Source organism: Globicephala melas, chromosome 3 (assembly GCF_963455315.2).
Source record: "Globicephala melas chromosome 3, mGloMel1.2, whole genome shotgun sequence".
NCBI classification, from domain to species: Eukaryota; Metazoa; Chordata; class Mammalia; order Artiodactyla; family Delphinidae; genus Globicephala; species Globicephala melas.
The window spans coordinates 29,817,513-29,840,524 of NC_083316.1; the positions used below are offsets into that span (position 1 = coordinate 29,817,513).

The 23,012-nt window shown below is 41.9% G+C and overlaps 1 protein-coding gene across 1 annotated transcript in view; it reads left to right on the forward strand.

Moving 5' to 3' along the window:
- Nucleotides 1-21,393, forward strand: part of SLC1A3 (solute carrier family 1 member 3) — a 75,082-nt gene extending 53,689 nt beyond the window's left edge. Inside the window, exons 4-10 of the mRNA XM_060295713.1 lie at nt 3,966-4,170; nt 7,508-7,550; nt 10,312-10,604; nt 13,101-13,334; nt 13,886-14,080; nt 17,097-17,231; nt 19,064-21,393. Coding sequence (XP_060151696.1) covers nt 3,966-4,170; nt 7,508-7,550; nt 10,312-10,604; nt 13,101-13,334; nt 13,886-14,080; nt 17,097-17,231; nt 19,064-19,268 — 1,310 coding nt within the window. The 3' untranslated portion in view covers nt 19,269-21,393. The remainder of the gene's footprint in view (nt 1-3,965; nt 4,171-7,507; nt 7,551-10,311; nt 10,605-13,100; nt 13,335-13,885; nt 14,081-17,096; nt 17,232-19,063) is intronic.
- The last annotated feature ends 1,619 nt before the right edge of the window (nt 21,394-23,012 follow it).

Sequence of the window (23,012 nt, forward strand, 5' to 3'; positions counted from 1 at the left end):
TTACCTCCCTTTGTCAAATTTTCTTCCAGTCAGGTGGCTTATTTCAATATTGAACTCAAAAGCAAGAAAGTTAGCATGGATAACAAGCAAGTGAAATGTGGGTGACTCCTAGCTTGTCCATCAGAATTGAGGTATAGTGGAAAGGGTACTCCCTTGAGATTGTGGGTACGAATCCTACCACTGCTGTTTACTAGCTGTGCAACACTGGGCAAGTTACTTAACATCTCTGGCCTCGTCTCTTTACCTTTCAAATGGTGTCAACAATATCTACAACATACAGTTATCATGAAATTAGATGAATATGTGCCATTGATCAGAGGGCGAATTTGGTGAGTTAGTGAACCAGCACAAAAGTTAACTGAATATTTACAAAACATATAAACTTACAAACATGTCATTGTAATTGGAAGAACTCTCACAGAATTTGTAGCAATAGACAATACAGTATTTCTCTGAGTTTCAAGAGGATCTCAATTCTGATGACAGATTGTTTTCATAATAAAGATGTCAGGATGTCTTGAATGGAGCTGGTTTAGCTAAGCCCAGATCAAATGAAGCAAAAGGGACCAGTCAAGATCATTATCTTTACTACTTGCTCTGGAATGTGTTTCTCAAATACGTATTTAGATGAGCACATAGTTGTCATAACATACTCCCGCAAGTACCTACATACCCAAGGGACCTCTCTCCCCCTCACCACAGTGCCCTTTTCTTATATATATATATATATATTTTTTTTTTTTTTTTTTTTCTTTCGGTACACGGGCCTCTCACTGTTGCGGCCTCTCCCGTTGCGGAGCACAGCCTCCAGACTCACAGGCTCAGCGGCCATGGCTCACGGGCCCAGCCGTTCCGCGGCATGTGGGATCTTCCCAGACCGGGGCACAAACCCGTGTCCCCTGCATCGGCAGGCGGACTGTCAACCACTGCGCCACCAGGGAAGCCCCTCTTCCATGTATTTTAAAGTGACAAGGCTCAATGCAAACTTTTCCCTTCTCAAACATTTAGGGCACTTCCTACCAGAGTTCCCTTTTCTACAAAGTGATTTAGTACTTTACCCTTGTGCCCAGACGCGTGTCATCTCTAGCGTAGAGCTTTGTCTGGAATTTCAGGAGGCGGGAGAAAGAAGATGGTCACAGAGTCTGGGTAAGAGACAGGAAGAATGACAGCTTGCTTATGTGGAGTTTCACCTTCCAGAGCTCTTCCTCCATTTTCTTGACTCCACCAGCATCAAGGCTATTCTCTTTCAGGCCCGGTGTTGTGACAGATTGTCCACATCCATCCTGCTGTTGCCCTGATGACAGTGTGTGGCTTTGCTTCTAGTGGTCCCTTTAGTTTTACAAGCCTGCCTCAGAGAAAAGGGGAGTGGTTAGAATTGGAAGGAGGAGAGGGGATGCTGGGGTACCCTGAGCAGCAGTGGGCAGGCAGCCCCGCTGTGGGACACCAGACCCCTTTTTGGGGAAGGACCTACGTGGAGAATCGGTTAATGAAGATACTCCCACGCATTCCCTCTTCCGCTGAAACGATCGGAGCTGCTGCTTTATCCTCTTTCAGAGGAACAAGGTCAATATGCAGAGGTTGGTGAGGCCTCTCATTTGACTGTTGATTCTCCTGGGCTCATTGCTAAAAAATGCCTCAATGTTTGTCTTCATCTATTTCAGAATTAGAGCATATGGAGAAAATACTTTCTTATCGGTTTTCATTTTTTTTAAACTTTATTTCTTTAAAAAAAATACCTATAAACTTTGTTTCCTGGAGCCGATGGCCCTGTAGCTGTGGATTCTGGTATAATTTTCCCCATCCCTCACCCATGGTGGGAGGGAGGGAGATTTAAGCCTCCTCCTTTGTCTGCCACGTTGGTTTCCAGTGCTCTGCCTTGACCACTTAGCGCTCTCTCTGAATAGCTATAGGTCGGGAATAGTGGGCAGGAGCAGCAGAGAAGAGTTGGCGAGAGAACGGAACAGCACCACAGAATAGAAGGCGAGAGGGAAAGAAAGCATCTCGGAGGAAGAAAATACTGCCGCCTGGTACCCCTAGCAGAGATATCCGGCCTTTTGTGCCCACACCACTCGCCCACCGAAGAATTGCAGGCTTCAGTGGTGACAAGCTCAGGCAATGGTGGGAAAGAGAGTGGGCCCCTTCTGGGAGAAATGATTTCAAGCACAGGAAAGCCAAGATGTTTTGAGATATGATGGAGACCTGAGAATGAACCTGGGGGGATGGGACCACTTGGACTGAGAACAGATTAGCCCATTTTTAATGATGGTGAAGTGTTGGAGTGGAGCCTCCCCCATAAGTGGGTATTAATCCTGGGTTTCAAGAAACCCAGGGCAAGGATAAAAGAAGCTAAGTTCATGTGTTAAAGTCAAAATTGGCCTCCTTGTTTGTGGGACTATAGTTGGTTTTCTCAGGGGGAGAAAGCACGTTAAATTCAGTTACACAAGATCTGGGTTCAAGTTCCCCCTTCACTTTACTTGGTGTTAACTAAGACCTTAGAAAGTTACTTATTTGTTTTTTAATCTGCCTTATAAATTGTTACAAATAAGAACGTAGCAGGTACTAAGTGCTTATTATGAAAATTATGAATGATATGATTCAAATACACATGAAATTATAAGTTGAAGGTCATGGCTTCAGTTCCCATAGAGCTCATTACCATTGTATCAAGATTTGGGGGCAAACCCAGCGAGGTATCTGGCAATCATGGACACTATTTTTTTCAATACTTTACCTTACTCTAAATATCAATACATTGGTATGAACAGGGTCACTACCTACATGTTGAACCACTACTAGAATCTGATACTGATCATTGAAATACAATATAAACTTTTAATACGTTTAGAGAATCATGATTTTAAATAGTAAGGAAAATAGTTTGATTAACTATAATTGGATGATGCTATAATTGGATTTTAGTGTTTTAGCGGATTTGGGGAGGAGGAAGAAGGAAGAGAAGTGAGGAAATGGTTAATGAAACAGAAGAGCCCATATTATTATTAAGATGACTTAATCTCTTGAGAGTTTTGGGTCATTTCCAATTTTTTTCCATCCCAAGAGGTATGGAGATGTGTTCCATTGGCTAGAGCAGTTAGGGAAACCTTCAAAGTCATACCTCCTCTCTCACAGGGGATAATGCCTTGCCTGAGGTAGATTTTGAAGATGTCCTAAAAATGAGGGAAAGAATGTTTCACATGAGATAAGATACTCCAGGCCTATGGGACAAGGTGGAGGAAGACAGAGTGCAAAAATGAGAAGAACCCCACCAACATGATTCTTTTTAAAAAATTGTGATGAGATGAGATAAAATGAAACAACAGAGAAGCTATTCGAGAACTTTGGCCTACTTTAAATGTAAATTGAAGATAAATCAGTAGGTGATTAGAATAGCTGAAATTTTATGTAAATATATCCCAAAAGAAAGACTCCCAAGTACATACATAAAATAATAATTCTTATAAAAGAACTTAATGACAGTTAATCTGTGTGAGTCTGCACAGTGCTCAGAACTTGAGATATGCTTAGATTATTCTGCCAGAAATCTTTTAAGGTATCTCTTCACACACACACACACACACACACACACACACACACACACACACACACACACACACAACTCACTAATTAACACTCACATCTTCCCCAACTAGTAGCAACCTAGGAAAGAATTTGATTGCCCCTTCAAACCATCAGAGAGCCACATGATATCAATTCTTGGGGCAGAAAATAGGTGATCACGTGTTTGCTGACACAGCTGATGCCTAGCCATTCCATGGCTTTTTCCCTTCACCTTTCGTTGACGGCCTGATTAAATTTGGTGCCAAGTTCTCATAACATGTATAAAATCCCATTGCTGGGTGGGAGAGGGTAGGGGAGTGGTGAAGGAAATGCTCTTCCCGTGACCTTCCACTGGAAAATTCCCTGAACTGATTTGCTGAAAATCTCCTTCTGTTTGCCTTCCCCAGGAATGGCGGCCCTAGATAGTAAGGCGTCAGGGAAGATGGGGATGCGAGCTGTAGTCTATTACATGACTACGACCATCATTGCCGTGGTGATTGGCATAATCATTGTCATCATCATCCATCCTGGGAAGGGCACAAAGGAAAACATGCACAGAGAAGGCAAAATTGTACAAGTGACAGCTGCAGACGCCTTCCTGGACTTGATCAGGTACGTCCTTGCAAGCCCATCCTTTTAGGTATATTTTGACCACCCAACTCCTCTTATTGGGGGAGCTGATCAAACCCTAGAAGAGGTATCTGACTCAACCAGTTCTGCTGGGCTTGAAATGAAGGTCACATCTTTACCTCTTTCTAACAGAAATTGAAGTAAGTGTCCGTTTTCTGATCTCATGTGAAAGAGGTGAGAAGAGCAAGGAGAAGATAAGGATTTAAGAGCCCTGCTTTTAGGATTCGGAATCTGAGCACTCAGTCATCCTCTCAACTGTGCAGCTCACCTTGCAATATTACTAGTTCTTTTGTGTGTGTGACTTTTTTACTGAAGTATATTGCTGTACAATTACATATGTTACGGGTGTACAATATAGTGATTCACAGCTTTTACAGGTTATCTTCCATTTATAGTTATTATAACATATTGGCTTTCTTCCCTGCATTGTACCATATATCCTTGTGGCTTATTTTATACCTAATAGTTTGTACCTCTTACTCCCCTACCCCTATATTGGCCCCTCCTTCCCTCTCCCCACTGGTAACCACTAGTTTGTTCTCTATATCTGTGAGTCTGCTTCTTTTTTTGTTATAATCACTAATTGGTTGTATTTTTTAGATTCCACATATAAGTGATAATCATATAGTATTTGTCTCTCTCTGTCTGATTTATCTCACTTAACATAATGCCTTTCAATAATTCTTGACCTACTTTTCTCAAGTCTTCCTCTCTAAGGCTACTTTTCTTTCAAGTATAGCCTGTTCATTGGACTCTTCTAATGTGGAACTTGTGATCTGTATCATCATCCATTGTACATGACAATTTATTTCCAGAAGGGACTTTAGAGATCATCTGATCATACCTGTCCGAAGGTTTTCCTTTTGTACTATTTGTGAAGAAAGGATTTGGCAGATCAATAATAAAAGACTAAAGGATGGCTTCTTTAGCATTGTTTTATACACAAACAGTACACTGATCACGAATTAGCTTATCTAATACTTGAAACAGACTTGAGGATAGAATATGTTGGACACAGAACTGAGAAGTAAGCCCAAGTTTGAGCCTGGCACCTCCCTGCCTGCTCTCTCTCCACACTTGCCTTTGCATCGGTCAGTTGCTCGTAGGAAGCGTATTGCGAGCCCAGAAGGATCACTGAACAGGGTTTGCAAAGGTGTGGGCAGGGTAAAGGGAAGCTACAAGTGATGGTGAGACACTAGAGGACTAACAGCAATAGGAAGCTGTTTTGTTACCACCTGTGGCTCTGAGGAAAGGAAGGGAGCCATTACTGGAAGTCAGGACGGGCTGTGTCCTGAGGGAAAGGACCCTCAGGATAGGGGCTACAGCTCTAATTTGGAGGGAGGAAGCTGTTGCCCAACCTGCCAGAGAGAGAGCCGGAAGAATATATACATCCACTTCTCTCCTCCCACTGCCCTGTGATCTGTCAGCGCCTCACACTGGACAAACCCAACAGGAAGCCAGAAGGTGAGGGGTCAGCCTCCCAGGCACAGAGCAGGATGGAGAGTGGATGGAGAAAGGCAAATGGAAGATATCCCAGCACAGACCTCTCAGTGCCCCACCTGCTTAGCATTCCTCCAGCAAGTAGCCCACCCAGGCTGTCCTCCCCAAACCTAGCCCTTTCCTCCCTTCTCTACAACGTACTTGCAGACTGGCTTACCAATCCTAGATACCTACTCTAAAGGATTCCCCACCGACTATCTGAGAGAACCTCCTCCTAGGGACTTGAGTTCACATGCCATCTCAAGGAATGGGTCTGTGGCTGGTAGATTCAAGAGTGATTTGGGCAACAAAGGGTCTCTTCAGCAGCACCTATCATGAGTGACTTTGTATCATCTGTATGTAAGCACAAGGCAGCCCCACGGTACCTCCCTGAAAGCCCTTTTCAGGGAGTTAATCGCAATTATCCGAAGGTAACAAGTCAGTCTGTATTATTTCATACCAAGCTGGCACCCAATGATAATGACTTTATTTAATTTGTACAATTAATTAAGGCTTTTCACCATTTTTTTTTCAGGAACTTTACCCTCAGGGAGTTTGGATTAGGGGTATTTTATTATATTTTCTTTCTGTATAATTTCTACTCCTTATTTAAAGAATTGGGATCTTGTCATTCTCTGTCTGGTGTGTTTCTGCCCCTCCTTGCCCCAGTGACAAGTGTAAGACTAACCTGTCCCCACCCAGACACCTGGTTCGAGCATTTATCTTGGAATCTCCTAAACTCACTTTTCTCTCAGGGTTTGTAGAAACAGACCCATAGAGCATAGATGGGAAGGACAAAGAAACAGGATGGTCTAGGCCAGGGATCCCCAACTTTTTGGCACCAGGAACCAGTTTCGTGGAAGACAATTTTTTCCACGGACGGGGGCTGTGGAGTGGGGATGGTCAGGCGGTAATGCGAGCGATGCCGAGCGGCAGGTGAAGCTTTGCTGGCTGGCCCACTGCTCACCACCTGCTCCACAGCCCGGCGGCTGGGGACCCCTGGCCTAGGCAGTAGGAGGAAACCAGAGTTTATAACCCTAAAATCTGATTGATGACACACACCTGCTGGAATCTCAGACTCTCCAGCTGCCTGGGTCATGTCTCCTTCTCCCGCAGTCTTTAGTCTTGGAGACCTAGTGATAGTTTAATCCAATCTCCTCTTTAACAGATGAGTCAGCTGAGACCTACATGGGTGCCATGACTTAGCCAAGGTCATACAGCTGGCTACATATTCCCCAGCGAGAGTGTTGCCCCTTACTTCTTCCCCACCATGAACACAAACACTGCACTGAGGCAGTAACAAACCCTGCCACATGGGCCTCAAGTTCAAATTTTGTGGGCCCTCTCCCTGTTGGTCACCAAAGAGCCTCAGAAGCTCTAGCAATTCAGAGTCAATATCTCATCCCCCAGAGGGCCTTTGGGAGGACTCTGTGGAGAACAGTCTAACCGTGACGTTTGATTCGGAGCACTTGGTCCTTAAACACATGGCGTGATACCAAAATGGCCATTATTGAATAATACCTCAGTTAACCAGAATGCTTATGATAAAGGCATTTCCATTCTCGCTTGGGTTTTTCCTAGGAGCAGGGTTTGATGTTGGAATGAAAAATCCCATTGTCTGACAAAAGGACAGATGAGTTGAATTCGGGACTTCCTTGAACTAAATGGGCCACACTGAGAGATGATCTATGTCCCATTGCATAAGATCCACCAAAATCTTTCTCTTTTTCCATTTGCTGCTTATTTCAGTGCCATCTTTACCTTAGACACAATGAAAAAGTATTTAAGGAACTAATTTATTATTTGGGAATTTTTCAAGTGACCATTATTTTCTTTGCAGGAATATGTTCCCTCCAAATCTGGTGGAAGCTTGCTTTAAACAGGTAAACACAGCTACTAATTCACCTTTAAAATTCCTCTTTGGTGTACCAAACAGAGTAGGGTTCTCTTTTTAATTTAATTTAATTTTTTCCCATTTCTCTGTAGTAAGAAACACTTCTCTTGCCAAGCGGATGGAAAGCACTAGAGTTTTCTGGGGAATTGGGAGAGGAGGGGGGTGGTCTTCCCTGTACTGAAGGCTTAATTAGTTGCCAGACACTGTATGTCTTGCATACAAATAACTCATTAAGTCTGTTAATTATTAAGAAGGCTAATCAGGGGACTCTCTCTCCTCTCCCCCATAGCCCATAAACAAAAGCTCACCAAGCAAGCAAACTCCAGTATAAGATATATTTACAGCTTGCTTTAAAGATTAGGGAGATTATTCAAGTTTCTGGGTTTGATTTTAAAAATCAATGGGTTGTTTTTTTAAAAGTCTACTAAGGGCCTTAGAGATTCTAAAGGAGGAACCACATCAGAAAGCACTGCCACCATCATGTATTGAATGTCCCCTCTTTTCCAAGCACTAATGTTACATTTGCTCTTCACATAAATATGACGGGTATCATTGTCTTCATTTCGTTGATGAGACAACTTATCTATGATAATTCAGAGAGGTTATGTAGTAGATGTGAGATTTCACAGGTAGTAAATGGCAGACCTGAATTCAAATTCATTGTGTTGATTTCAAATTCCATCCTCTTTCTGCTTCTGCATTCTGTTCTGCTTCCTGGGAAGGGGTATCCAGGCTGATGAGACACCTAGCAGGAGGCCATAGTGAAATCCAGTTCCCTTTAGCCCCAAATCCAAGCAACTCTTGGCTCTCTGTGTTGAAGACACAAATATATTTTACTATTAGGGGATAAAATTAGTAAAGTTCATTCTAACGTCACCTGAACAAAAAAGCTTTGTTGCCCAAGATGTTAAAAGGGAAACAACTAGACATTCTAGTTGTTAAATAATAGCTCCCGAACATTTCTCCAGATGGTGTCACTTCACCCTTGTTGTAATTCCCTAACCCTTGTGCTTGGGATCTGTAAAACAAACAAAATCAAACTCCGAACTCGTGGAGGACCAGGTTTTACACTCTTTGCTTTTTTCCCTTTTTAAAATTTGTATTGACCATTTTTAATAGGTAATGCATGTGCGCACTGCAAAATTCAAACAGAATTCCTTCTTTATTTAAAAAAAACAAAAAAAGCCTGCAAGGGCAAAATCTAACTCTCTTTATTCAAAACAACTATAATCATAAATAATAAACCCCTTTCAACCCAGCCAGCCAACCCCAGCACCACAGAGCTGACTATTCCAGTTAGTCAGCTGGCACTAGGTGACATCAAAAATGCTGATTTCTAGCAACGCTGGGAAAAGTGCTGACTCAGGAAGATTTATTGTATTTGGTTTGGGATTGCATTTACAGGATTTTGAAAGGGAAGCAAATGTATCATCCCAGATCTATTTGTCTTAGATCAGAATGCAAATGAGGTTGCAATTTCTGTGTAGGCTGCAAACTGTGTCTAAGGGGAAAGAGTTGGAGGTGTAGGAAAGGCTAATTGGGGTTGAAAATTCACCCTAGACAATCCATAAAATGCATAAGCACCCCAGTAGAATAGAGATTGGAGAGCTGACTGACAAAAAGGTGTCAGTTTCTTTGTTAAAATTACGGGCAGTGCCACTGATTGTTTAGGGAATATGTCTACAGTATTGACAGCTGGCCATGTCCTTGTTTGGGAATAGTGCTTTCCCACTGGACAAAAAAGTCTCCCATTTACTCTTGGTAGAGAAATGGCCCAGCCCTTCGTGTACAGCTGTGCTTTCTTCACCTAGACTCTAGATCCAGTCAACATCCATAGATTATTACCCTCTCTGGTGCTTTACCCCCGTCAATGTGAAGGCCAGAAATTCTACTCTCGTTAAAAATCATAGAGAGATGGGCTTAATTGTTTCAAATAGCCACAGTAATACACTCAGCCTTTTCTGTCTGGGGCCTCTCTGCAGAAGCTATAGGGAAAAGACCATCTCTTGAATAAGAGGAGACTCTTCTATAGACTTGAGAACGGGGTTGTCATCCTCAACTATTATTCACGCAACTATTCTTAAGAACTAATACTATCAGCAATACTTTGAAGAATGTTGTTTTGGGGATGTTAAATTGTTTAATATTCACCGAAGTCTCCAACTAAGTCTAGTCCCTGAAGGGCTTTGTTATTGAGCGCCACTAGCCAACATTAGCATAGTGCTTTAAAGTTTACCAGATGTTCTCATATATTCTGTTTAATTTGATCATTACAACAACACTGTGAGGTAGAACCAGCACAGTTACCCCTGTTTCGCAGCTGTGGAATATGAGCAAGCGGATGTTAGGTGATTTGTCCATGATCCCCTAACATGAACCCATAGAGGGTAAAGGGATTATTGTGAATATTTGAATTTACAGTCATTTTATTAGGGTTTCAGAAAAAAGCAGAAGCACTTGTATCTGTTTACTCCATCTTCAACCTCTTTCCTATTATGGTTTGTTGTGTATTTGAGTGTGTGTGTGTGTTTGTCTGTGCTGAGGAAGTATTAGAGGTTTGTCACAGATTAGATAGATGATAAGTATAGATAGAAGATAAATAGATAGATAGACAGGGTAGATAGATACTTTGTGTAACACTTTTCTCTGAATTTGGGGTAATGTATAGCATTATAGAAAATCCGAGCAAAAAGTACAAAAGAAGAAAGCAAAAATTACCTTTAATCCCTGTTGTGCCTTTTCTTTTTAAGTTTAAAACCAACTATGAGAAGAGAAGCTTTAAAGTGCCCATCCAGTCCAATGAAACACTTGTGGGTGCCGTGATAAATAATGTGTCAGAGGCCATGGAGACTCTGACGAGGATCACAGAGGAGTTAGTCCCAGTGCCAGGGTCTGTGAATGGGGTCAATGCCCTGGGACTAGTTGTCTTCTCCATGTGCTTCGGATTTGTGATTGGAAACATGAAGGAGCAGGGCCAGGCCCTGAGAGAGTTCTTTGATTCTCTTAACGAAGCCATCATGAGATTGGTAGCGGTGATAATGTGGTATGTATTTCCATTTGCTATGTATGCTATCTAGAAGATGCTTATTGCCATCAACTTGTGTTCTGTACTGAGGAAGATGCCACCAGGCAGGATGGCCAATTGCAATGATCTCATTCGGGTAAGCACAAGAAAATCAGTAACTTTCTGGGCTGGTAGTGGCCTTGAACATATCTGCAAGCCTGTCTGCATAAGTTTGCTTCCTTGTTTTTGAAAGGTGTCAACTCCCTTACTCCAGCACTGATGGGATACCATTCCTCATCCCTCCATTTGATAACTAATTAGTTATTCATTCTCCTATTGATTGTCTCCTATTTATTGATTGTCTCCTGTATACCAAGCATTTAATGCCAGGTACCATGGATATAGCAATGAAGAAGACAGACAAGGATGTCCTGGATCTTACATTCTCTTTTTTAAAAATCTTTTCCACTACAGTTTATGACAAGATATCGAATATAGTTCCCTGTGCTATACAGTAGGACCTTGTGTGGATCTTACATTCTTAAACAAACAAACAAATCATCCATGTGCTTTAGTCACAAGTGCTATGGAAAAAAATAATAATAAAACATGAGGTTTTCTTTCATGTAATATGATGTAAGGTGATAAAAAGTGACTGGGGCAGAGGCTTAAAATTTGCCTTGGATGGGACAGAAAGGCCTCTGAGGAGGTGGGTGATCAGCTAGCCATACAAAGTACTGAGAGAAGAGCATTCCCAGGAGAGGGAAAAGCCCCTAGACCATCAGAAAAACCGAGCTCTGCTCTCCTCCATTTCAGTCCTAAGAAAGAAGTGTAAATGGCCATTCTGCGTCAAGCCTGAAGGACTCATGGGAAGTATTATGGAAGGCCAAGCCACAATTTATAACACAACTTCCTTCAAAGAAAGTTGAGAGCAGGAGACAAAGGAAAAGACTAAATCCACAGAGGAACATTGACCTTGGAAAGTAAACTCTCCCAGCAGGGAGAGAACCCTGTGATAGGTTTAGGCCTCCTGTGAGGGTTGCTTTCCCTTTTTCCTTTGTTTTAAATCCAGACTCCCTCTTGGCACCTGAGGCAGGAAAACATCCATTTCTAAGAAAAGCCCTCACCATCATGATTAAAAATATCCTTTGTCTTTATTGCCCCCAAAGCCCAGAGAAATCCATTTTTCAGGAGTTTGTTCAAGAAGGATATGAACTTGGGGGCACAAAGATGATCAGAATGTCGTCTCCCCAGGAGTCCCCATTGAAATGCTGGGGGCCCTCCTTGGAAATCTTGGCAGAGCTGAAAGTGGACATTTATCTTCATATTATTAAAATGCCTCCACCTTTCACCTCTTTTATGAAAGAAGCCTATTCAAGGCTGCTGAATGAACCTCACATGTAGCTTTTCTAGCTGTACGTTTGCCTGCACACTCAGCATTGAGTTATTACATTTCTGAAAACAGGTACTCTTATAATTTCCTGGCCTGTGTTTTTAAAGGACTTTTAAAAGAACCATTGTATTTTTCAATATGAAATAAGTCCTCCACAGTTCCCAGCAGACCCTTCTCCTGAAGGGTGATCAGCTTCTCTGTTTTGGGTAATGTGAGTTGGGTTGTAGTTTACAGCACACATCGGACAAAGAGAGCGGGGCCTTGATTCAATGTGTACAAGACATTTCATGTCTCCGTTGTTCATTCTTTCGAGTCTACAGGCGAAAGATCACAAATGGCAGTAGCAGCCTGTGGGTAATAATTACTTAACTAGAACACCCATAACCTGATTGTGGTAGTACAAACATGCATGTTATTAACTTTGATAGCTCTGAATTTATTTTATGATTGCCTTCTACTTATGGCAAATGGTGCTAGTTTTTCATTTGCATTGTAACATACAATTTCCTCTTAGAGTACATTTATTTAAATAAAAAAAGATTGATACTAAGTAATACTGTACGTAGTGTGTAATATGGGAAAAACTAATAAAAGTTGTCCTTGATTAAGAGAGCTGTCTGCAAATCTAAAACACTGAAATGCCATCGTGTGCATCTTGCTTTAGCTTGGGAGTCAGGCTCCGACGTGGGAAATGCTCCCAGAAGTCCGGATATTGGTTTGGTGGATTCTGACTGTTCAGAGTACTTAGCAGGGGAGCAGGAGACAGCAGGATGGGGGGATGGTGGCATCTGAGGACCCCCAAAGTGACCCAGGTGTGGTGAAATGACAGTTATTTAGGAAAAAAAAGAGGTGAGTAGCAAAACCTCTGAACCTGCCTTTTTTTTCTGGTTTAGGAGAAAAAAAGAATTGTGACCTAGAGAAATTTTGAGTGAGAGGAAAGCCTAATTATGCACTAGTTATATTTAAATTTATATTTTAAAAAAGAAAAGAAAGAAGTTCATAGTTTCTGCAAGTCCTCATAGTATTCTGCGCAGAGAAGTTTGGAAGTCAACCCTCTGACTTTTTCTTATCACTTGGTAATTTCTGTGGAATAGCTTGTTGGAAATCAGACTTCCAACTGTGCGTGTGTTGCTTCTGCATAGGTACGCCCCTCTGGGCATCCTCTTCCTGATTGCAGGGAAAATTGTTGAGATGGAAGACATGGGAGTCATTGGCGGGCAGCTTGCCATGTACACAGTGACAGTCATCGTGGGCTTACTCATCCATGCGGTCATTGTCCTGCCCCTCCTCTACTTCTTGGTAACACGGAAAAACCCCTGGGTTTTCATCGGCGGGTTGCTGCAAGCGCTCATCACGGCTCTGGGAACCTCCTCCAGGTACGCATACATCCGTGGCTTATTTCTATCAGAAAATGTATCTCAAACTTTACTTTGAACCAGAACCTTCAGACTGAGGGGCGGGGGTGTGTTTTTCCAGGTTTTAAATGTCCAGACATAGGAATTGGCTTTTTGACTCCAATGCTAGTCAGACCTAGTTGGGATTCAAAGACTAGCTGGCTATATACCCTTTCAGGGGACAAAATGGAAATCAGCTATCCTTTCCTGCCCGTTCTCATCTTCCTCGTCCAGTTGCCATTTGCCTAAGGGAGAGATGGCCGAGCGTTGGCACAGGCTCTTGTTGGGGGATGGGGAGTAATCACAAGTGATGCCTCACAGAGGACTCCAGAAGCAGGGGAGCTGCCAAATGACCCCGTGAGGGGACCCACTGTCCCTAGCCCTGTTCCCCTATTTATACTAGTGCTGACTTAGTTCCCTTTCACTTAGGATATGGGAAAGGAAGGAACTCTCTGTCCAAAATACCAAAACGGACAGGCACAGTCTGAACTGTCAGGATGGTCAGCTGACATGTCCTGTTTTACTGTGCTCAGCTCTGCCACCCTACCCATCACCTTCAAGTGCCTGGAAGAGAACAATGGCGTGGACAAACGTGTCACCAGATTCGTGCTCCCAGTAGGGGCCACCATTAACATGGATGGGACGGCCCTCTATGAGGCTTTGGCTGCCATTTTCATTGCGCAAGTTAACAACTTCGACCTGAACTTTGGACAGATTATTACAATCAGGTACAAGGAACATTCTATACGACCTTTTCTTAAGAACGACTTTAAATGATGAGCCGGTGATCAGGGCTTGAGTGAAGAAACTGGGAGAGGGGACTCTTCATAGGAACAGTGTTATTTTTGATATTTAGAGATTTTTACTTTTTTAAACTACAGATGTGCATATTTATTGATAATGAATTTCTAATAATACAGAAATGTATAAAGTGAAAAGTGAAACTTGTCTGCCACCATGACTCCTCATCTTTCTGTAGGTGGCCAGGGTTACTGTTTGGTGTACAAAGACCTTTTCCAATGCACAGACATACACACATTTTTTTTTTTTTTTAGTTAATGGAATCATACCATACATACTGCTTGCCACTTGATTGATTTACTCATCCGTATACCATCTATAAACATATCCAGCTCTTTCTTTTTAAAATCTGTAGAATACATAATATGGATATTTCTCTTTTTAAAAAATGTTAAACTTCAATAAAAGGCATTGAAATTTTAGCTTTTATTATTCATTAGCTTTTATTGAAAAAAATTAGAAAATAAAAATACATTTCAAAAACTGGATTAACATTTTCTCTTGGGTTAACTTTTAGGCAGTATGTATGACAGAGCACACTGACAAATAGGTTGAGAATTTTCCTTTTGTGGACTATTTTTTTAACTTTTTTTTTTTTTTTTTTTTTGCGGTACGCGGGCCTCTCACTGTTGTGGCCTCTCCCGTTGCGGAGCACAGGCTCCGGACGCGCAGGCTCAGCGGCCATGGCTCACGGGCCCAGCCGCTCCGCAGCATGTGGGATCTTCCCAGACCGGGGCACGAATCCGTGTCCCCTGCATCGGCAGGCGGACTCTCAACCACTGCGCCACCAGGGAAGCCCTATTTTTTAACTATTATTTGAGCTGTCTAGTGAAAGGTAATTTTCCCTCTCCTACCTTCCACTAATCTCTTAGTTTCCTTCTCCAGGGGCAACCACTGTTGCTTGCTGGTTTCTTTTGTATCCTTCTGGAGACAGTCCAGGCATATCCATGTGCACATGTGAATATTGTCCCTTCTTTTTGCTTAATGAAAGTCATCGTGCACAACAGACCAATGAGTATAATGGAGACAAAATCTCACAATCCAGATCAGACCCTGCTCTTTAGTGTGTGTGTGTGTGTGTGTGTGTGTGTGTGTGTGTGTGTGTTTTAATTATTATTAACAATTCAATTTGGAAATCAAAATAAATTAGTTTTTTCACAACAGTTTTATTATAAATTGTCTTATACATAGGAAAGTTTAAAGAATATTACAACACACATCTTCTACCTAGAACCAACAACTGTTAACGTTTTGCCATTTTTGCTTCTTTCATTGTACATAGTTCAGCATGCATCACCTAAGAATAAAGATAGTTTCCTATATAACCACAATAGTAAGATTCTTAAAAACACTTCTGGAATATCCAGCCTATATTCAAATTTCCCCAGTTGTTTCAAAATATCTTGTATAGCTTTTTCCACAGACTAAGATCAAATCCAGGTTTACGGCTTGTATTTGGTTTTTATGTCACTTTAGTCTTTTTAAATCTCTATCAGTTCCCTCACATTTGTGTGCGTATGTCTATATATGTTTATTTAGAAATAATTTATGTCAGACTCTGTATACATATTTTGTACTATTGGGAAATGATAATAGTCGTAGGATGCATTGGGATAAAAATGATGGGGCTGATCATGGCCAGAGGTGACGGACCTGGAGGTTCTGGGAGCCCCAGGCCCAGTCTAGCTAAACTGGGGCTGGGAGCTCAATATCTCAGTTCACTATAACCTATTCTCGGGCATACCTTGACATACTGGTTGAAAAGCCCTGCATTATGAAAAAGTTTCATTTGCGTGTGTCAGAGTTAAAAATAATAATAACAATTATAGTGACTTCAACAAGATAGAACTGTACTTCTCTCTCATGTGGAGCAGCTCCACTCCACAAAGCCCTCCAGGCTGGTAGGTGTTCTACAGTGTAAGGGACCCAAACTTGTGGTTCTATCATCCCCGGGGTATCACCCTCATCCAGGTGGTCCAGGATGGCTCAACATCACCTCTAAATTTTAGCCAGTGGGAGGAGGAGGAATGACACAACCTGCAATTTGCTTGATCACTTTCACCTATGTCTTATTGGCCAGAACTTAGTTTAAGCTCCAAGGGAGGCTGGGAAATATAGTTTCATTGTGGGCGGCCATACGCCAGCTAAACATTCTAGTACACTCTATACAAGGGGAACAATGCGGGGGAACCATGAAGTCTCTTCCACAGACTTATTACTTTATGAATACCACTTTATATCTAGGTAATACTTTATTATTCAAAAAATATTTTCACATTCTCACATAAGCCTATCAAATAGATATTTAACAAACTGAGTCCCAGACAGGTTATGTGCCTTACAAATGAGGTTCACACTGCCTCCATAAAAAATATTGCTAGTAAAAAAAAAAAAATATATATATATATATATATATATATATATAGCTAGTGCTACAGAACCTTGTTCATAAATCATTTTGCTTTTGAATTAATAAATTTGATTTTTTTTCTGACCGAAGTAACCATACTGTAAAGTTCAGTATCTTTACAATCCTCTGCTTGGTTAGGGGAATTATTAGAAACAAATTGTTTTTGTAACTGTACAGTATTTTAGACCTTGCAAAATACTTCCAGGTACGTGAAAAAGTATATAGGCACAAGTTTCCTCATTTAGAAACAGCTGTAAGAACAGGACCAACTTCCTAAGGGTTGTTGTGAGAAACAAATGAGGTAATCCATGCTTAACAAATCAGGAGGCACGTAATAGGCATTTGATAAATATTAGTTAATATGATTATTAGCTCAATGGGTTTTACACCATCTCACTTACAGTTTTCTAAAGCACGTCGTCTTACGTTAACTTGGCAAGTCAGACATCGCCCCTGTGCATGTTTTACAGGGTCTGCTCTCTATCTCGGGAGATTTAAACAAATGTTTTCTGTTTGGGGACTTCCTCTAACAGTATCACAGCCACGGCTGCCAGTATCGGGGCAGCTGGGATTCCTCAGGCGGGCCTGGTGACCATGGTCATCGTGCTGACATCTGTGGGCCTGCCCACCGACGACATCACGCTCATCATCGCAGTGGACTGGTTCCTGTGAGTACGCTCGGACTGCATTCGGCTTGCTGTCGTGGGGCTCTCCTCTGTCATCCTAGGGCACCAGGCAGCCTGGCGCCCCTGCCAAAGGGCTCCATGAAGAGGGGAGGCTTGGCATGTAATTAAATTGTCCTCCCTGCCTGATCCCTGCCATCATCTGGCCACCAAGCCCCAGGCGCCATGCACACTCTCCCTTATCAGCCTTCGGGGCACATCTGGCTGCTACGCTTCTCGCTCTATAAAACCATTCGGGGATTGGGAAACCCGTTGTCTACAAAGCCAACATAAATCAGCAAAGCCATTTCTGAATTGCACAACACATCCCCATGGCGGCTGGGACCGAACAGCGGGCCTCCCAGGCTGCCTCAGGCTTTCTTCTTGTCTTCCCATTCCAATGGCATAATATAGTGCAGATGTTCCCATCTGACCCCAACAGCGAGTGGGGCAGCTGTGCAGACAGTGGGAAGAGAGCTGGCGTCATTAAGTGGAATTGATTTTTGGTTCTGAGGAAAGTTTCAAGAAAAGCACCCTTAGACCCTAACCTCTAGGGCCCACCCCTCTGCCCTTTTCCCCTCACCCTTCCAGCTAACATTCTCTGCCTCTTTTCTTTTCCTTCCATTTACAATTGCTCCCCAGGATGCCCAAGGTGACAGCCTAGAAGGACACAGTAGGTGTTGGAGTCTACATAGACTCCATGAGGTAGATCTAATGGCCACAAAAAGTTCAGTGTTCTCAAGGCACAATAAGTGGGGGGAAGATAATTACTTGAGAGCATGAGTTCCATGGTCACTTGGATCTGGGTTTGTGTCCTGCCCCTGTGTGGCACCGGCCAGATTACCCAGCCACCCTACTTTCCTCCTCTGCAGAATGAAGTCAATAATGTCGTCTACCTCCCGGTGGTGCTGTGAGAATTAAATGCATTGACACATGGAAAGCATTCAGCTCACTGTCTGGCCCACAGCCACTACTTGACTCATGTGAAGACTTTTATAATATAAAGCTGTGGTTCTCAAAGTTTTTAGTCTCACAACCCCTTTACACTTAAAAATTGACGACCCCCAAAGCTTTTATCTGTGTGGGTCATATCTATCAATATTTATCATGTTAGGAAAACTTAGGCATTTTTTAAATGTTAAATTCATTTAAAGGTTACAATAATCCATTCATTACATGTTAACATATATAACATTTTTATGGAAAAATATCATTTTCCAAACCAAAAATTTAGGGAAAAGAATGATACCATTTTACATTTTTGCAAATCTCCTTAATGTCTAGCTTAATACAAGACTAACTGCGTCTGCATTCAATCTGTTGTGTTATCTTTGGTGTTGTGTTGTGTTGTTTGTTCGAAAAATTCCACTAGACAGACATTCATGAGAAAATGAGAGGGAAAAGGGCAAATAACATCTTAGCATTATTATGAAAATTGTTTTTGCCTCAGGGACCCCCAGCGGTCTCTAGATCACACTTCTGAGACCTTCTGGTAAAAGGAAAGTGAGTGGTAGGAAAGAGAACCAAAGAAAAATTTTAAATAAAAGGAGAAAGGGGAGGGTCATTCCTACTGTTGGTACTCTAATTAGTAACTGAAAATTAATACTAATATATATCCTTAGTTATAAGTTATATAAGTTATTAATTATACGGATATATATTAGTAACTACAATTTTGAATGTTATGTGTCTATTATGGAATGATGCAGTGGGTGGCTACACCAAGCAGAATTTTAAGAGATGCCCCCAGTGACTTAGCCAGCTGGTTCAAAACGTGAGCTGAAATCCCGTGATGTTCACAGGAGCCTCGCTTTTCCTTCCACCCCTCCCTTCCCCAGGGACCGTCTTCGTACCACCACCAACGTGCTGGGAGACTCCCTGGGAGCCGGCATTGTTGAACACTTGTCACGACATGAACTGAAGAACCGGGACGTCGAAATGGGTAACTCAGTGATTGAAGAGAATGAAATGAAGAAACCATATCAGCTGATTGCCCAGGAAAGCGAAATTGAGAAATCCATTGATAGTGAGACCAAGATGTAGACTAACACAAAGAAATGCTTCCTTGAGCACCAGGTGTTTGAAAACCATTATACAATGTTTCCATCTCATTTCAACTCATTCTCTCCAGTCAGCCCTTTACCTCCCTTTTCCTCCCTGCCCTGATAGGATTGGGAAATATTCATCCAAAAACAAGGGGGGATTTTGCAGTGGCCAAAATGTATAGTTTTCATCCCATGTTTGAAATTTTTAAGTCATTTCATGTTAGTCTTATCTAATAAGGTACTGAGATCAAAAATAGTCTTGATCAGATCTTACAAGTTTATGTGGCACGCAATCCTGTAAATGTGATAGTTCTTACAAATTAAAGAGTCAAAACAAATACTAGGCTAAAAACATGGTTTTAAATCAACTTTCAGAATTTAAGAATCCTTCAGAATACAATTCAGTTTTAGTATCAAAACAAAACAACTTGATCAGCAATGGGTTATCTGTTGGTCATTACAAGGGTTTTTTTTTTCCTTTCTCTTATGATTTGTGTCCTTATTTTATTAGTAGCAGGACAATACAAATACACACCCAGCACAGCTGTGAGGAGGCGCAGAAAGTGAAATTTCCATGTGGCCATGGGCAAGTTACGTCTCATCTCTAGGCCTCAGTGTTCCCATCTGTAAAATGAGCGAGTTCCTTAGATGCCTTTATGGTCGATTCTCACCCAAAAATCCTGTGGCACCGTAAAAGAGCCTGCCCTCCATTTCCCCAAAGAACATCCTGTAGCAAGTCTCATTCCATGGAGCGTGAGACTTTCAGAATAGACATTTATTGGGAATGAACATTTCTAAGTGGGGGCAGGATGGCTGTGTGGTTTACCAGGTCCTGTGTCCAAAATGTCAGTTACACAAGTCACCTGGCTGGAGGCCCTTCCAGGAGTGGAATTGTTCATGAAACTCTGCTTAGTTCTTCCCAACAGGGGAAGTATTCCCTTCTTTCCTACTCTTCACAAACTAAAGGGACTGCTTTGGGAAGGATATCTCCCACCACTCCTCAACTGACCATAGACTTTTAGAAAATAAAACGTAAGACTAGCAACTTAGCAAGGGTGCTCACGGTCTTACTATGGAACACTAAAGATCGCCAGGAAAGAACGGAGCATGGCTGACATTATAAAGAGAGGATTTTAAAACACCAAGATTATAAGTCATCTTTAAGGAAGGTTTTTTTTAAAAGGAGAGGTTCTTTTTTTTTTTTTTTAACCTGAAACACTTTTTCTTTTCAGTTCAAAAATCATTCCTTAAGGAAGTCTGCAGATCAAAATATAAGGTCACTTCTTATACGTTTTAAAGAAGTCAAATGAATGAGCTCTCTCTCCACTAGAGGTCCATGAACCGGGTGGGTGGTCTCTTATTTGAAAAGGTTTTTGACTATCATCAAAAGTTCTTAGAATGACAGAAACAAGATATTTCTTTGTGTTGGAACTCCATTCACCAAATCATTTAAAATCTTCAGCTGAAGTGGGGTTTGGTTTGGTTTGGTTTGCATCCCTGAGAGAAACCGTAGAAGATGAATCAGTATGAAGTCATGTCAGTGTGGTTCCAAGACAAAAAAAAACACTAGGGGTATTAGTTTCAGGCAAGGCAGCTACCAGGTTTAGAGGAGATTATTTTTTTACCCTCTAAGGAATATCCAGTCAAAGATGTGAAGTGCGAGCTGTCAGACAATACCAGCTGTGTTTGAGTTTCTGACTGAAAATGGTGAGGAATGGAGTTAATTATGCTAACAGATTGAAAATCTAGACATACATCCTCTGATATACAATTAGAGATGTTTTTATATAGATCGCGAGCATTACATACATGTGTACAAAAGTTAACATTAGGCTGTGGTGGAGTAACCATTTAATGTCAAGGCTCTATTTGGGAAATACACTACAAAAGTTAATGTACATGGCTGTCATGACACCAGTAGAGTAAAAATTAATCGTGTCAAATTAACTATTACACAATGTGATCTTTTTTATACTAACCATCTCTTATGGAAAGCAGGTCCTCTGGGATGACCCTCTTGCCAGCCCATCACAGGCTCTGCATATTACATGCACCCAGTGTGGACTGAGAAGCATTACCTTGTAGATGTATTTTCAATAAAGAAAAAAATTAGTTTTACATTATACTTTTGCATGTTGTTATTGTTCTTCTCCCTGAAGGAAAATAAAATTTTCATTCATGGAAGTATTGCAATGAGTTCAGGACAATGCTGGGAAGGATGCCATGCAGATTTTTTTTTTTTTTTTTTTTTTTAAGATTTTACTAGGTAAAATCTTGGAAGGCCCAGCTGGGGAAGCCAACCACAGGAAAATAAATAAGGACACACTCTCCCTGCCCGACTCCTAGAACTGGAAACAGGAGGAGGTGAGGGAAGCACTTTGCTGTAACAGCATGCATTTACTTGTTCACCTCAGATTCAGATTTCTCCAATAAATTGAATCATTTCCATGTTGGGATTAATTAGAAAAGTGTAATGCCACCATTGGTTCTTCCAAAAAAAGTAATTTCCTGTCTGACCTTCAAATTAGGTAGGTAGATTTATCTATGTGATTACTGCTGCCATTTGTGAAAAGAGCTGAATAAGGTCTCAAGGGATATTTCAGAAACAGCCAATGTGCAAGTGAACCGTTCTAGTCATAAAGCACGAGTTACGACAACTGCTTTTTTTTTTTTTTTCTGTCATGCTTTTTAACAGAGGACTGAGAGGCAATATCATGAAATGCCCAGACCGAAGTTGTGTCTAGAGACATTTTAATCTGACCCTCTACTAGCAGGTGACAGCCATCTAGAGGAGGGGCTCTTAAGTACGATCCACAAACCCCTAGATCATCCACGTGAAGACTTAAGTGAGTTCTAATAGCCCTTGAAAGTGTGGGGAGAGTTTTGTGCATTTGCCTTTTTCTGGGGGAGAAATCCTTAATTTCCATCAATTTCTCTAAAGGATCTTTTGACCAAAACATTTACCAATCACTGTTTGATTAACTTTTTACAAGGCATCTATGGTATTGGACTGGCTGACTGGGGAAACGCTCACAGCCTGAGGGCATCAAACCAGCTCTCACCACCCTGAGGGAATCCCGATCTATGGGACTTTCTGGATAAAGAAGCAATCGGGGAGGTGCCACCAGAAACTGAGTCCAGCCCTAGGAAGTGCTTCTTCCTGCAATCACCAGTTTCCTTCCAGTCGCAGCCGAAGCTGCATTTTGCCTCCACCCCCCATGACCACAGTCACGCCTGCGAAGCTGTTCATCAGCCTGTGGAAGATCTGGTGATGCCATTAGGGATGAGGGACGTGGCAGCCCTGTCAGGGTATGACTAAGGTGATGGGGAAGCCCGCAGAGATCCCTCTGTGTGGTAGGTCACAGATCTGTTCACAAATGGAACTTCGGAAAATTTTCAGATTAACGGTTTTTTTTAACGTTTCTGATGAGTAAATACGCTAACAATTTTTTTTAAATCCTACACTGTGAGAAGTTGGGGGTCTGTGTGCTTCCCATATTTATGCCTTCAGCAGCACTGTCTCACCCAAGCAGGATTCCCTTTCCCGGTAAAATCCTTTTTTTTTTTTTTTTTTTTCTTTTGGTAAGCCTTTATTCATATACAGAGTGTTGGAAATAGAGGTTTTGGTGCCGTTAATTGCGTGCGTCTGAAGGAAGGGCTCATTTCCCGCTGGAAGGGGCAGGGGGAGGGGGAGGGGAGCACACGCCCTCCTTCCGGGTGGCCCGCCGGGCACTTGACCTGA